This window comes from Eptatretus burgeri, chromosome 17, assembly GCF_056783735.1.
Source record: "Eptatretus burgeri isolate ZD-2024b chromosome 17, Ebu_testis_v1, whole genome shotgun sequence".
Taxonomy (NCBI): Eukaryota; Metazoa; Chordata; class Myxini; order Myxiniformes; family Myxinidae; genus Eptatretus; species Eptatretus burgeri.
The window spans coordinates 20,199,848-20,214,188 of record NC_140977.1 but is presented as its reverse complement, the minus strand read 5'-3'; the positions used below and the strand labels follow the sequence as shown (position 1 = coordinate 20,214,188).

General features: G+C 39.7%; 1 protein-coding gene across 2 annotated transcripts in view; it reads right to left on the bottom strand.

Moving 5' to 3' along the window:
* The window catches only part of LOC147009492 (uncharacterized), a 170,951-nt gene that overhangs the window by 7,380 nt on the left and 149,230 nt on the right, over window positions 1-14,341 (bottom strand). The window contains exon 6 of one of the 2 annotated variants that reach the window (XM_085861896.1): window positions 2,502-2,675. In XM_085861896.1, coding sequence (XP_085718022.1) covers window positions 2,502-2,675 — 174 coding nt within the window. Of the gene's footprint in view, window positions 1-2,501; window positions 2,676-12,855 lie in introns of those variants that run through there. The other variant, XM_085861897.1, reaches the window with a different exon arrangement.

Here is a 14,341-nt window from a genome sequence, read left to right as displayed (position 1 = left end):
CAGTGAGGGGTTTCTTCATTGTTCCTGCAGCTACAGCTTTCACTGGTACAATTTCAGCTTTCTACAATTTCTACATCCGATTGACCTCATTTTTCAGATCCTGGTATTTGGTCATTTTCCTCATTTCCTTGGCATTTAGTAAGAAGTCTTTGGGAACCGAGACCTCGATAAACAATAATGTTTTGTCCTTTTTGTATTTGAGAACCATGTCTGGATGCAATGCTTTGTTTTCAATGTTCAAACACGAGATGGGATCATCTTGTCACACGTGAGCATTACTTGTTCATTTTCAAGGATTAGATTTGGTTTGCGTTTCCATTATTGCTCTCTGACCGGAATGTTGAAATGTTTACAGATGTGCCAGTGGATTACTCTGCAGATGCTGCCATGTCTTTCTGCGTACAGCTGTTCTGACACGAGGTTTTTACACCCCAGACGGAAGGAGGTGGCTGGTACTTTCTGTTTCTTCCCGACAAAACCTGCATTTGCCAGATTAACTCAATCCCACCATTTTCTTAAAGGCATTAGTGTTATGTCCTTGGCCTTGGGCATTGATGATGACTCGTTCTCCATCCCAATTAATTTGACCTCTTCTTAGCCATTCCAAAGAGCTTTCCTTTTCAATCCCTGTCATGTCAAGCTCTTTTAAAAAAAATCTTCCTGTTCTTTTGTCATTCTCCCATTTGTCAGAGTACATCTGCTGATATTTCTTTTTGTAGAGTATGTATTTTGTAGAGCACACATTCTCCTTTGTGAATTCTCAAATCTCCTTTGAATTTTCATGAATGAATAAATGATTCTCCTCAATCTGTGCATTTGGATGAACGTTCTCCATCGTGTCTTCGCATGTGCCTTTTAAGGTTGGATAACTGACTACAAGATTTTCCACAAATTAAGCATTTGTTTGGGCGTTCACCATTGTGAATTCTAATGTGTAATTTAAGGGTGGATGGATGATTGAAAGATTTTCCACAAGTTGTAAATTTGTATGGGCATTTACCACTGTGAATTCTCAAGTGTGATTTAGGTGAGATGACGGATTGAAAGATTTTCCACACTGTGCATTTGCACAGGCATTCACAATTGTGACTTATCATGTGTGTTCTAAGGGTGGATGACTGACTAAAAGATTTTTCCAAACACTGAATTTATAGCCGTTCTCCACTGTGAAGTCTCGTGTGTATTTTAAGGGTGGATGAATAACTGAAGGATTTTCACAACTTCTGCATTTTGTATGGATGTTCACCATTGTGAATTCTCACGTGTTTTCAAGGTTGCTGACCGATGAAAGATTTTGCACAATTTGTGCATTTGTAGGGGCGTTCACCATTGTGAGTTATAACGTGTGATTTTAGGTGAGATGACTGATTGAATGATTTTCCACAACCTGTGCATTTGTATGGGTACTCACATTGTGAATTCTCATGTGCGTTTTAAGGTTAGATGATCAAGTAAAAGATGTTCCACAATTTGTGCATTTGTATGGGCACTCGCATTGTGAATTCTCATGTGCGTTTTAAGGTTAGATGACCAAGTAAAAGATGTTCCACAATTTGTGCATTTGTATGGGCGGTCTCCATTGTGAAGTCTCATATGTGTTTTAAGAGTGGATGAATAACTGAAAGATTTTCCACAAGCTGAGCATTTGTATGGGTGTTCTCCATTGTGAAGTCTCGTATGTGTTTTTAGAGTGGATGAATAACTGAAAGATTTTTCACAACCTGTGCATGTGTATGGGCGTTCTCCATTGTGACGTCTCGTATGTGTTTTAAGAGTGGATGAACGAGTGAAAGATTTTCCACAAGTTGTGCATTTGTATGGGCGTTCTCCATTGTGAAGTCTCATATGTGCTTTAAGAGTGGATGAATGACTGAAAGATTTTCCACAAGTTGTGCATGTGTATGGGCGTTCACCGTTGTGAATTCTCATGTGTGTTTTAAGGATGGATGACTGATTAAAAGATTTTCCACAACCTGTGCATTTGTATGGACATTCACCATTGTGAATTCTCATGTGTGTTTTAAGGATGGATGACTCATGAAAAGATTTTCCACAATTTGTGCATTTGTATGGGCGTTCACCATTATGTATTCTCATATGTGTTTTAAGAGTGGATGAACGACTGAAAGATTTTCCACAAGTTGTGCATTTGTATGGGCGTTCACCGTTGTGAATTCTCATGTGTCTTTTAAGGACGGATGACTCATTAAAAGATTTTCCACAATTTGTGCATTTGTATGGGCGTTCTCCACTGTGAATTCTCATGTGTGTTTTTAGGTGAGCTGACTGCTTGAAAGATTTTCCACAAACTGTGCATTTGCATGGGCGTTCACCATTGTGAATTATCATGTGCGTTGTAAGGGTAGATGACTGACGAAAAGATTTTTCACAGACTGTGCATTTATACGGGCGTTCTCCACTGTGAAATCTCATGTGTATTTTAAGGCTAGATGACCGATTGAAAGGTTTTCCACAATTTGTGCATTTGTATGGATGTTCACCTTTTTTTCCTTTGTGAGCCTGATGAAAATTATTCTCTGCAAACATTTCCTCATTCGGTTTGTCATGTGTGTAAAAAGTCCTCTTGTTTGTTTCAGTTGGTGAATCCTGCAGGCATGCGTCTGCACCGTTCATAAAAGCAGGTGCAGTCTCCCTTGTAGATTCAATAGATTCTCCTGTAAATACAACACACATGACGTGTAAAAAAAAATTCTGATTTTGTTCAATACTCAATATCATTTTGACAAGCGTACACAAGTCTAACATGTATGTACCTATGTATTTCCTCCACTGCAGAAAAGAAAAAGAATTATTATTGATGTAAATAAACAGGAGTGTTCAAGAGTTTGGGTTTATCCAAATATATTCATACTTTGGGATAAATTAATTCAATTATCAGTGATGTCATGTGTTAATTATTCTATGCCAGGTGTTGGCTTGATGGTTAGGGTGGTGGGCTTGGGATCCTAGGATCCTGAGTTCAAATCACACTTTATTGAATTAATACAAGGTGGAGTTGACTCTGCCTGTCATCCTTCCGAGGTCGGCAAAATGAGTGCCAGCATGCTGGTTTACTGTGTCGGAGTGGCGACCCGTCCAGGATTGTGTCCAATAGACAACGCTCTACACAGAATATGGTCCCGATGGATGGATGGATTATTAATATAAATTAACAGCTTTTTAAAATGCGCATGAAACAAACTGAAGTATACCAGAATGACACTAAATGGAGTGCATATCTCTGCCAGGCTGAACAATTTATGTTTTGTTGCCCCTGCTAGGCAGGATCTGCATCGAGGCCTGAACTAAAATCTAATTGCCTTGTTCTTGTCAGCTCCTCAAGTAATCCATCAAATGTTGTCATAACTCATTCACAACTTTTTGAAATATCATGCGATATATTGTTTTTGACCATACCTCACAATCGTGAAGAATCACTAAAAAATTAGAGTACCTGCATATGGATCCATATCTGGATCTCTACCAATAACAAATCAAAATTAGAGAGCCTAAATCCAGATCGTCACCAATATCTCATAATTTCTTCCTTGTCACACACCAAACCTGTCTACCAGGCTTGCTCGGCCTAATCTCTCCATTACTTTTTGAAATAACGTGAACACAGACAAACCGGGTTGAAAACATAACCTCCGTCCACCTAAAGTGGTGAAGGTAAAAACTAGAACAGCACTCAATAAAAACTAGAACAGCACTCAATAAATATACCATCAGAGAGATGGGGAATCCCCCACCATTGAATGAAAAAGGTCATACATATTCCAGATAATGAGGAAGGTGAATTGGAAACAAGACACCATTTGGTCATCATCTCGAAAAAGTTCCTCAGGGGTGAGGAACGTAGTAATCAAAAAGAATTGAAATCAGATAAGCGGTTTTTCATTTATTACAAAAAACATTTTTTTGAAGATGGCTGCCCCAGTCGGCCATCTTGGATCCGGCCACGCCCAAAATCGATAGGGTTCTTCCTTTTCAGGTGGTACATGTGTGACCCAAATTTCAAATCGATATGGCAAACAGTTTATGAGTTATCGCACTCACAGCTATAAATGTTGACGGACGGACGGACGGACAGCTGGACGACCTGGGTGACAACAATATCCCCCTTCCGCCACGCGGCGGGGGATAAAAACTAGAACAGCACTCAAAAATATAAAAACTTGGCACAAGTAAGAAACTACCCAATGGGAATAACATTTAATAACGATGAAGTCATCGGTGTCCTAATGATGATGGATGTGTCAAATTCTTTATGTGATCAATACAAAAATTTTTGATGGTCATTTCCAAATAAATCTGTCAAGAGCATTAAATTGATGATGTCATTAGTGATGTGGTTTGACAGAGCAATATTGTATTTTGGAAAAAACCCTTATAAACCCTCTTCTCTCAACCCTCCAAAGAGATTGATGCGGGAAACTCTACATGTGTCAGCGACGAGCTATGGGGATTAAATTTTGATCATGAAAATATCGCTGGTCACGTGGTTTGGCAACCATATTGGATTGAAAAACAAATCCTATAAAATCTTCTTCTCCAAAACAGATCAATGCAAATCTATATATATATATATATATATATATATATATATGATCCACTACACATAGGGGGATTTGGGGAGGTGGGAGGGGGGGGGCTGTGGGGAATGAAAAGAAAATCATGGCCAATCATCCCCCCCCCAAAAAAAAATTTTTCAAACATATTTACATGATAGAGGCTAATGGAAAAGCAAGAGCAGAATGAAAGGGAACAAAATGGCAAGGGAAAACACCACCAGCAGAATAGAAGTGAGAGTGAGATCAAGGGGAATGGAAGAAAGTCAAAAGGAGTGAACAAGCTGCACACAAGCTGAAGTGGAATGGCACTCGGTGGAGCGCATACCTCCCCAGGCTATACACTTTATGTTTTGTATCCCACTGATAGGCCTAATTTGCATCCAGAACGTAACAAAAATCTAATTGCATTGCTCTTGTCACCTAACCAACTCATCCACCAAGTTTTGTCCTAACCCACACACAATATTTTGAAACATCATGAAATATCGTTTTTGGTCCATCTCTCAATTGTGAAGAATCACTTGAAAAGTTCCAGTACCTGATGCAGATACTTTCTACAGTTACTGTTCTATGAATTGTATTACTGTTAATCATCCAAGGCTTTTGATTTTGTATGCATAATATTAGTTTATTAATATTAATTTGATTAACATATACCGCAGTTGGCATTTTCCTATTCATTTATTTATCAAAAAATTATGTGAGACTAATCATAACACCATTATCTGTATTAATCTGTAATTCTGTTTCTTCCCAAAGCAAACAATATATATCAACTTCTTCACTCTCCTCTTTCAATGCATATGAAAGTAGCCACTCTGTTAGATTTTAGAGTTTCCTTTTGAGAACTCAGGTCAATTGCATCGATTGTATGTCGGCTTTTAAACGCAACCATATCCAAAATGTGTTCTTTATTACCATTGTTTTCACACACCTTTTGGTAAGACTTGTATGCTTCAGCATAATCATTTTTATCCCAATAATTTTCCAATCTGTCTGGTGGATAAAATGTTCCATCCAGAGAAACCCGAAGTTGTTTCACCTTGGCATTATCAATGCATTATTCTTATCAGTAGCAGTATCTCCATCTGGTTTCTTTGAAATGAGCCAGAGGTATCGTGGTTTTCCTTCCAGGGCAACCATATTCCACATGGAAGTGGTTTGGTTCAGTTTAACGTGTTGACATCTTCTTTTAAGGTATAATACATTTAGCGGTTTCTTTGAGTTAAGTCTTCTATCCAACATCCCTTCAGTCTTTAGATTAGGAGTATATTCACAAATATACTAAATCATTTCAACAATACCAAATTTATTCTGGGCAGCGAAAGCATTAGCAATGCCAAAAAGCAATCTATTTTCATTATTACTTTGCAGTTGAAATCTAATTTAAAGTCTAGGCATAATTTTATTGTAATCACAAAATCCAACTATACCTTTAAGGGAACTGCCACGGTAAAACTATTTTTTGTTTTTGTATCATCGTTATACACGTTATACATAGAGCCTGGTGTTGGCGCAGTGGTTAGGGCAGTAGCTTGGGATCCAAAAGGTCCCGAGTTCAAGCCCCGTTGGGCCACTGAATTAATACACCAGGGGTTGACTCAGCCTGTCATCCTTCCGAGTTCGGCGAAATGAGTACCAGTGCACTGGGCTGGTGTATATCCCGGTTAAAATAGGTGTACCATATCCCTGTGTCGTAAGAGGCGACCAGGGTTGCGTCAGGAAGGGCATCCGGCGTAAAACATGTGCCAAATCACTATGCGGATCATACGGATGATCCGCTGTGGCGACCCTGAACGGGAGCAGCCAAAAGAAGAAGAAGAGAGTATCATCGTTATACATTCTCTTCCTTTGAGTAAAACAGAGGTCTGTGTTTGGCCCTATTGACATATCCAAAATAAAACCTTCAACAGCTCCCTTTTCCACTCTATCACTAAATGAATATTGCATAAATTTCATTTTTTAAGATGTTGCAGAGACAATCAACTGCTTCCACTTCTTGTGGTCCAATATACAAATGAACACTATCAAACATTTTCCAGAAGAAATCATTTACGCGTGCGGCATATGTTATTTGCAATCTCAGTGAATGTAAATTTACACAACACAAACTATCAGCTAGATTCAAGTAAGTTTGTTGATTATTTATTTACAAACTTTTTTCCCCATTTGTATTCCAGTCTGTTCCAATTATAGCATTTACCTTGAAGTAATCTTCCTTTTTAATGGAGTTTGAGATGATAATGGTATCATCAAAATCATTGACACTATCAACTGCTTCCAGACTTGTATTTATTTAAGAAAAAAAATTTAAACTTTTGAAACCCTGACCCTAATATTTGGATTATTTTCTTTCTTTTTTGGGAAGACAATTAAGTTTTGCCTTTATTAATTTCTTTAATTGCTTGTAATTTCTGGAACATCTTTTATACTTTTTATAGCACCTGCAACGTTTCCCGCAATGGCGTGATGGATATAATTTCTCCATTGAAGGAAATCATACAATTATCTTGATTGGTTAGCCTAAAATTGACTCTGTATATGGTTTTTCCTGACACAGGTAGATATACCAGGTTTTTCGGATCCATATTGAATTTATAACCAATTGGAGTGGAGTATGCGCTGAATGAAAATATTGTATTGGTTTATATTCCATCGTTATAAGCATCATCAATCAAATCACAGTCAATTAATACTGAACTAGCATAACCCGTGCTCTGCGCGACATGTTGGGTGGGTGTGTTTGAGAAAGGAACTGATGCAGAGTATCAGTAGTAATTTTACTTTAATGCAGTAAGTGGAATACGATTTCACTGTTTCAGAACCATTTTATTTACTTTTTTTTGTACCATGCACCTCATAGGGTCTTTGAGATAATGCAAGCCGAATATCACGTTACTCGAGCGCAGAACAAAGTCGAAGATAGCGCGACACGAAACCACAAACTCGGAAATAATATATAAGATTTATACCTGAGGATATTTGATTGACATTATCACTGTAAAATGTTCCATTAGTTTCACTCTTTTCTGAGAAGAAACCAAATAACTCTCTAAATGAATTATAATTATCAATTGTGAAATCCACTTTGTAATTATTTTTAAGTTTAATCGTTGATTTTGAAGTATGTTTTTGAATATCTATAACAATATTTTTTGGTTCATCACCCTGTTCTTTCATAAGGCAAGTGTTATGTTCCGCCTTCACAACTGCGAAACGAGTGTTCCAAAGGGTAGCACGGCAGACAATATAAATGATCACTTTAAACTTTTCAATCAATTGAGAACCAAGCAGGTGAACCAGCGACATACAACAGAAGGAATTATAAAAATACATTTTATTTCAAACCCACTGTTAACATGCGCTAATATACATCAGTAAGAATGTAATTACAATTCAATTACAATTCTTCAGTAACGATAAGCTTCCATACAAAAGAATACAAATCACGGTCAATGCTTCATCAAATCAAAGTTACACACATAAATTTCAATGCAGTTTCAAATACTTCAACAACTCTTTACAAAGGCAATTCTTCTCTTGACAAAAGCAACATTACATTCATGTGTTAATACACCCTCTTTAACCAGAATTTGTGCCGTGAACCAATGCTAAGATCTTGCAGTGTCCAAACGTGCAATTACACCTCTTGCCGTATCAAACAAGCATGCAGATCTGTGAATCTTTTACTGTGTGTAGTTTTGCCATGTCGATGAAACAAATCTGAACATGAATGGTCATGCAGAAACAAACCTTGCAGATTAGCAGTCAGCTATGAGTGCAGAGCGTACGAGCCCTGAAGGAATGCTCATGCAGTATGGATCTCACCACGTCTCTAGCCAAACCACGAGAAGGCGTGAGGTGGAGGGAGGGATGACCTTGGGTGAGTGCTGTGTTGAGCTTTCCGTGAACAAAAACCGATCGGCCAGCAGGAGCGAAGCTGTACACCAGGTCAGTGGTCACAGTGTGCTCAGTGCAAAAGCTCACGAGACTGTCACTGCCTGACACCCACTGTTCCCAGCACTCCACTGTTCCATAGCTCCATATGCTGCTCAAGCTGGATCTCTGGATCACCTCCAAGATCACCACCAAATCGCATCTGCTTCTCCTTTCTTCTCCTTGCCTTCTCCCGATCGCTCCTCGCCTCACCTTTTTATGGCAAACTCGCAAGGTCAATCTTGCAGCAAGGCGACACTGTCTGAATCCAAAGATTGACCACAGCTTAACCATTGGTTAAGAGCATAGTTTTCACAAAACTTTCACCCACTTCGTTCACACCATGTAATGCCCCTTTTGACCAAAGCATTCAGCCCCAACACTGGTCATCTTCAAAGCTCGGTTGACTATCCGTCACCCATGACGCATACCAATGTCTGTGCACGAATCCTTTGTCCCACTTAATATCCCATTTAATGAATTCACTGAAACTCGAGTTTCCTTTTGTCCCCACATTATCAGAATCATATATTTAACACAAAACTTAAGATTTCCAATCATATAGGATTTATATAGGATTTACTAATCCGAATCACCTCCACACAGAAAAAGTCAGAGTATGACTGAAAAAAAACTCTCTGCTCTTCTACACAAGATAAACAACAACAAACCGGCTTTAAAGATTCAAAAACAACAAAAGAAAAACAAAAACAAACAACGGAGTTTACTCCCCTTGGTCTCCAAAAACCATTCCCAAGTTATTCTGATCTAAACAAAGCATCTGCAATGATATTGTCTTTGCTTTTGATGTTTAATCCCCACACTTCATTTTGTGTTGGTACAGCAACTACAGGTAGTGCAGGTTCGGTTACAACCCCACTCTCTGGCTGTTCTCTGTCATGATACCCTTTTATCAAGTTAATGCGATACAGCCATCTCTGCTTTCATCTCCCTGGGATCTGCACAAGATAATCAGTCTCACTGACTTTTTGTTCAATGAGATAAGGTCCAAAATACCTTGCCTACAATGGTTGCCCAGCAAATGGTAGAACCACTAAAACCATATCCCCAGGACTAAATTCTCTGTCCTTAGAACGCACATCATGCCTCGCTTTCATCGGTCCTGTTTTATTTTTAAACCTCTCCTAAACCCCTTGTGACTCCATGTGGTATGCATTCGACTTAACCTGTTTCATTCCCAACTAGTGAAAAACCTGTTGGAAAAGGTTTGACATGAAATTTGAGCCCTAATCAGATTGTATAACCTTTGGAATGCCCACTAGTGTAAATAACTTAACCAATGCCTTGACAATGTTGAATGCCAAAATTTTCCTCAGAGGTATCGTCTCAGGGAATCTGGTGGACACACACACATAATTGTCAACATGTACTGATTACCTGCCTTTGTGTTAGTCCCTTGCCCAAACTTCAATCTGGTCTCTCGTCTGGACTCCAATCTCTACTTTCTCTCACATCAACTCATCCTGGGAATTCTTTCAAAGAATATATATATATGTATATATATATATATATATATATATATATATGTATATATATATATATATATATATATATATATATATATATATATATATATGTATATATATATATATATATATATGTATATATATATATATATATATATATATATATATATATATATATATATATATATATGTATATATATATATATATGTATATATATATATGTATATATATATATGTATATATATATGTATATATATATGTATATATATATGTATATATATGTATGTATATATATATATATATATATATGTATGTATGTATGTATGTATGTATGTATGTATGTATGTATATGTATATATATATATATATATATATATATATATATATATATATATATATATATATATATATATATATATATATATATATATATATATATATATATATATATATATATATATATATCTTGTTCTTCTTCTTTTGGCTGCTTCCGTTAAGGGTCGCCACAGCGGATCATCCGTATGATCCGCATAGTGATTTGGCACATGTTTTACACCGGATGCCCTTCCTGACGCAACCCTTGTCGCCTCTTACGACACTGGGATATGGTACACCTATTTTAACCTGGGTATACACAGGCCCAGTATCCTGGTACTCATTTCGCCGACCTCGGAAGGATGACAGGCTGAATCAACCCCCTGATGTAATAATTCAGTGGCCCAACGGGGCTTGAACTCAGGACCTTTTGGATCCCAAGCCGCTGCCCTAACCACTGCGCCAACACCAGGTATATATATATATATATATATATATATATATATATATATATATATATATATATATATATATATATATATATATATATATATATATATATATATATATATATATATATATATATATATATATATATATATATATATATATATATATATATTGTTGTGGTTGACCAAATTCGCAAACCACCATTCAGGTCCCTTAGGTGAGATATCTCGGTAAGTATATGTGTAGTTAGGCCCAAACCCGTTGTCTAGAGGGAATAAATGTCATTCATGCGGGCTGCGACCCCTTTAGATAGCCGTTTTTCTTTTACTATCTTTATTTTGGACCAACTGCCATTATTACCACCACCAACCACGTCTCAACAGCCATCACAACAACCACCAACCACAACGCCGCTTCACCACAACCGCCACGACCTTTACCGTCACAACTCGCCACCATCGCATCACCGTCATCTCGCGCCACTCGTGGGCACCGATGCTGGACTAGTGTAGAGCGCGCACCGAGCAGCGTGTTCAAAAGCATCGCGGACTTTCCGCAGAAAAACGGATCAAAAACGACTCACGCCCACTTTTGTTCCGTCCAATCGGTGAGCGAGGGGCGATTTGGCCCCGCCTCCAGGGCGTTGGAGGGCGGTCGCTATATGCAAATTCATGGATCAAAAAGCATTCACGCCCACTTTTCCTCGGGCCAATGGGGAGCCAGCAAGAGAGGTGAAAGGTCGGAGGCAGAGGGTCAAAGATGAAGGAGCGAGGCCACGGGGGATATAAGGGGCCGCGTTCGTCAGTTGAGTTCAGTTCGCAGGAGGAAGAGTTGAGTTGGAAGTGGAGAAGAGAGCAGTTCGCAGTTCGCAGTTCGCAGTTAGCAGTTCGCAGTGCAGTTGGGAGTTCGCGGAGTCGGAGTGAAGAGGACGGAGCTGTGGAGAGGCGGCGGCGGCGAAGGCGGACGAGGGGGTGCTCACGTCGGATTCGGGGAACTGCGGAGAGAAAGGCCGGCGGCGCGACCGAGGTCGTGGTGGAGACGCTCGTCGCGGGACCCGCGATTTTGTGAAATCCTCCTTTCCCCGAGCATCAGCAACCCCCTCCTGTTTCCCCCCGCGCTGAGATAGTGCGACAAAGGGGGCCCCCTTCCCACCCCCTACCAGACACTGTCCGCGAGGCCCGCGGAGTTGAGGCACCACCGCCGCTCCGCGTCTCATCATCAGACGGGTAGGCCCGACACGGTCTCGGCCCCAGGCCTGCCTACCCCCTCATCCTGGAGGGTGGTTCTCTTTTCTTTTGCTTTGGGAATATGTGTTGTCGGCGCCGTCTGTGAAGTAAAATTGTATAAGTGTTGCCGAGTGCCCGGTAGTCGGATAGATCTGCATTGTTGCATTTGCTTTTTGTCTTCTTCTTTTCCATGTGCTTTTGGTGGAATTGTATATGTGTGCTTTCCGTTCATCGTGAAATAAATGTGCTTATTATTGAACTGTTTTCCCGCTTCGCTTCGTCATTTCTTTCATTGAATCCCCATCTTGCTTCACGTAAAGGGTTGGTCGCGGGCTAAGACGCCCGATAATTAATCGAACCGTCGAGGCCGACGAATAACACCGCTCGGTTATCCCGATAGTACGGAACGGGTCACTTAAGTGGCCCGTGTCCGAAGTCGACCTGCGGCGAGGTGCGATCGCCCGGTCTACCCTCCGTGTGGGTACTTAGGTAGGTCGAATTTGGCGAGCAACCGTATCCCACGCGGGGGCCGATTGGCTCGATCGCGGTGAGACCGAAAGGTCCACCCGTGACTGGTTCCCGGCGTTAGTCCGAGAGGGTCACGACTGGATTGTCCGTCCGGTGGGCGACGTGCCGCGATTCGAGTTACGTGGCCGTCAGCACGCCGGCGGGCGCGAATCCGCGACAATATATATATATATATATATATATATATAATTAATTATCATAAGGCCATTAATTATCTTCAACAGGGGTGTTTTAATTAACCCAAACATCCAATTGGCACTCTTGTACTTCCTTGGAGTTTTCTTAGTATACATGCAAAGTTCAGGCTGCTTGGTTTTATGGTTTTGGAGTTATGGTGGACACACACACACACACACACACACACACACACACACACACACACACACACACACACACACACACACACACACACACACACACACACACACCCTTTTATTCGTGTAGATAAATGGTCTATTGTTCCACAACATCCCCTTTTACATCCTTTCTGCTCAATGACGATCCTAAAAATAACATCCCCTTTTACATCCTTTCTGCTCAACGACGATCCTAATAAGAGCCCTTGGGACAAAACTTTGAGAACAACACAACTTGGTCCATGAATCGCAATCCATCACTGAAACGTAGGTGGATACTCCGAGTCCTGGGACGACTCTGTTCTGCATTCTGAAACTCAAATTATGGAGATAACAATCAACGACACGCATGCACAAACGGACGAACACACGCACGCATGCACAAACACAGTTTCTTGGGCTACTGTAAGAATCTCATTCCGAATCCCTCTTGAACATCCCTCACAACTCACAAGTCAAGCCTCCAAGTCAAAATCCTTATTTTGTTGTGCCATGAGCAGTCGATGATATGACAACCAATCCTTCCTATCGGCACAATTGCCACAACAAAATAATGAAATTCACCATTTTATCTCCATTTTTAACAAATGTAAATACAACGATGCAGTGCACGTGTAGTTTGGTTTTGTTTGTTGGTACTCCAAGATAGTGGACAGCAAACGTGGTGACGTCACATGCACGTGCACCCTCTATTGAAGGGGGAGTTATCAAACCATCATCTTGTTTGTTATTTAAATACAAGTTGTTCATGACAGGATTTTCGCTTACATGCCCAGTGAGGATCAAGGCGTCGCTAACTTTTTAGAAGCAGGGTTCGAATGGTAAACTGAGGCTCCGAAACAGGTTAAAGCAATAATATTGCCCACAAGATGGTGAAAATAACCGCATAATGGAGAGCAGTTTTGAAGTATTATTTTATCCTTTCACTAAACTCACAAAGATTTTTCTGAAAATTAATTTATGAGAAAAAGGGGGATTTTATCGATCAGGCTTGGGAGCTGCACTTAAGTCCTCAAAGAGCTGCATGCGGCTCCAGAGTCACAGGTTGCCGACCCCTGGTCTATTCTGTTGCTTTCTATGTTGCACTTCTATTTTATTTGTCTGATTATTTTCTTGAGCTTTTTACTCGTTTCCCATCTTCAATTGTTCTATATGTCCACCCTCTATTGGTTTATTATAAGACTTTTTTTTGGGGAACAGATAATCAGAAGATTATGCCCTAATAAAGGTAATTTTAATGGGGCAACATGAAGCTCAAAGAAAAACAATATCCTCAAACAGAAAATAAGAATAAGACATGAAGAAACTCACGAGGCAATAAGAAATGACTGGTCGACGATAAATGGTAACCTACCACCAATGTCACAATGGAATGATAGGAAATACGTTTGGGATGAGATTCCCAGAGTACAAACTCCCAAAGAAAAGGAACAACCAACATAACTTACTGGCGCTACAGGGAAAATAG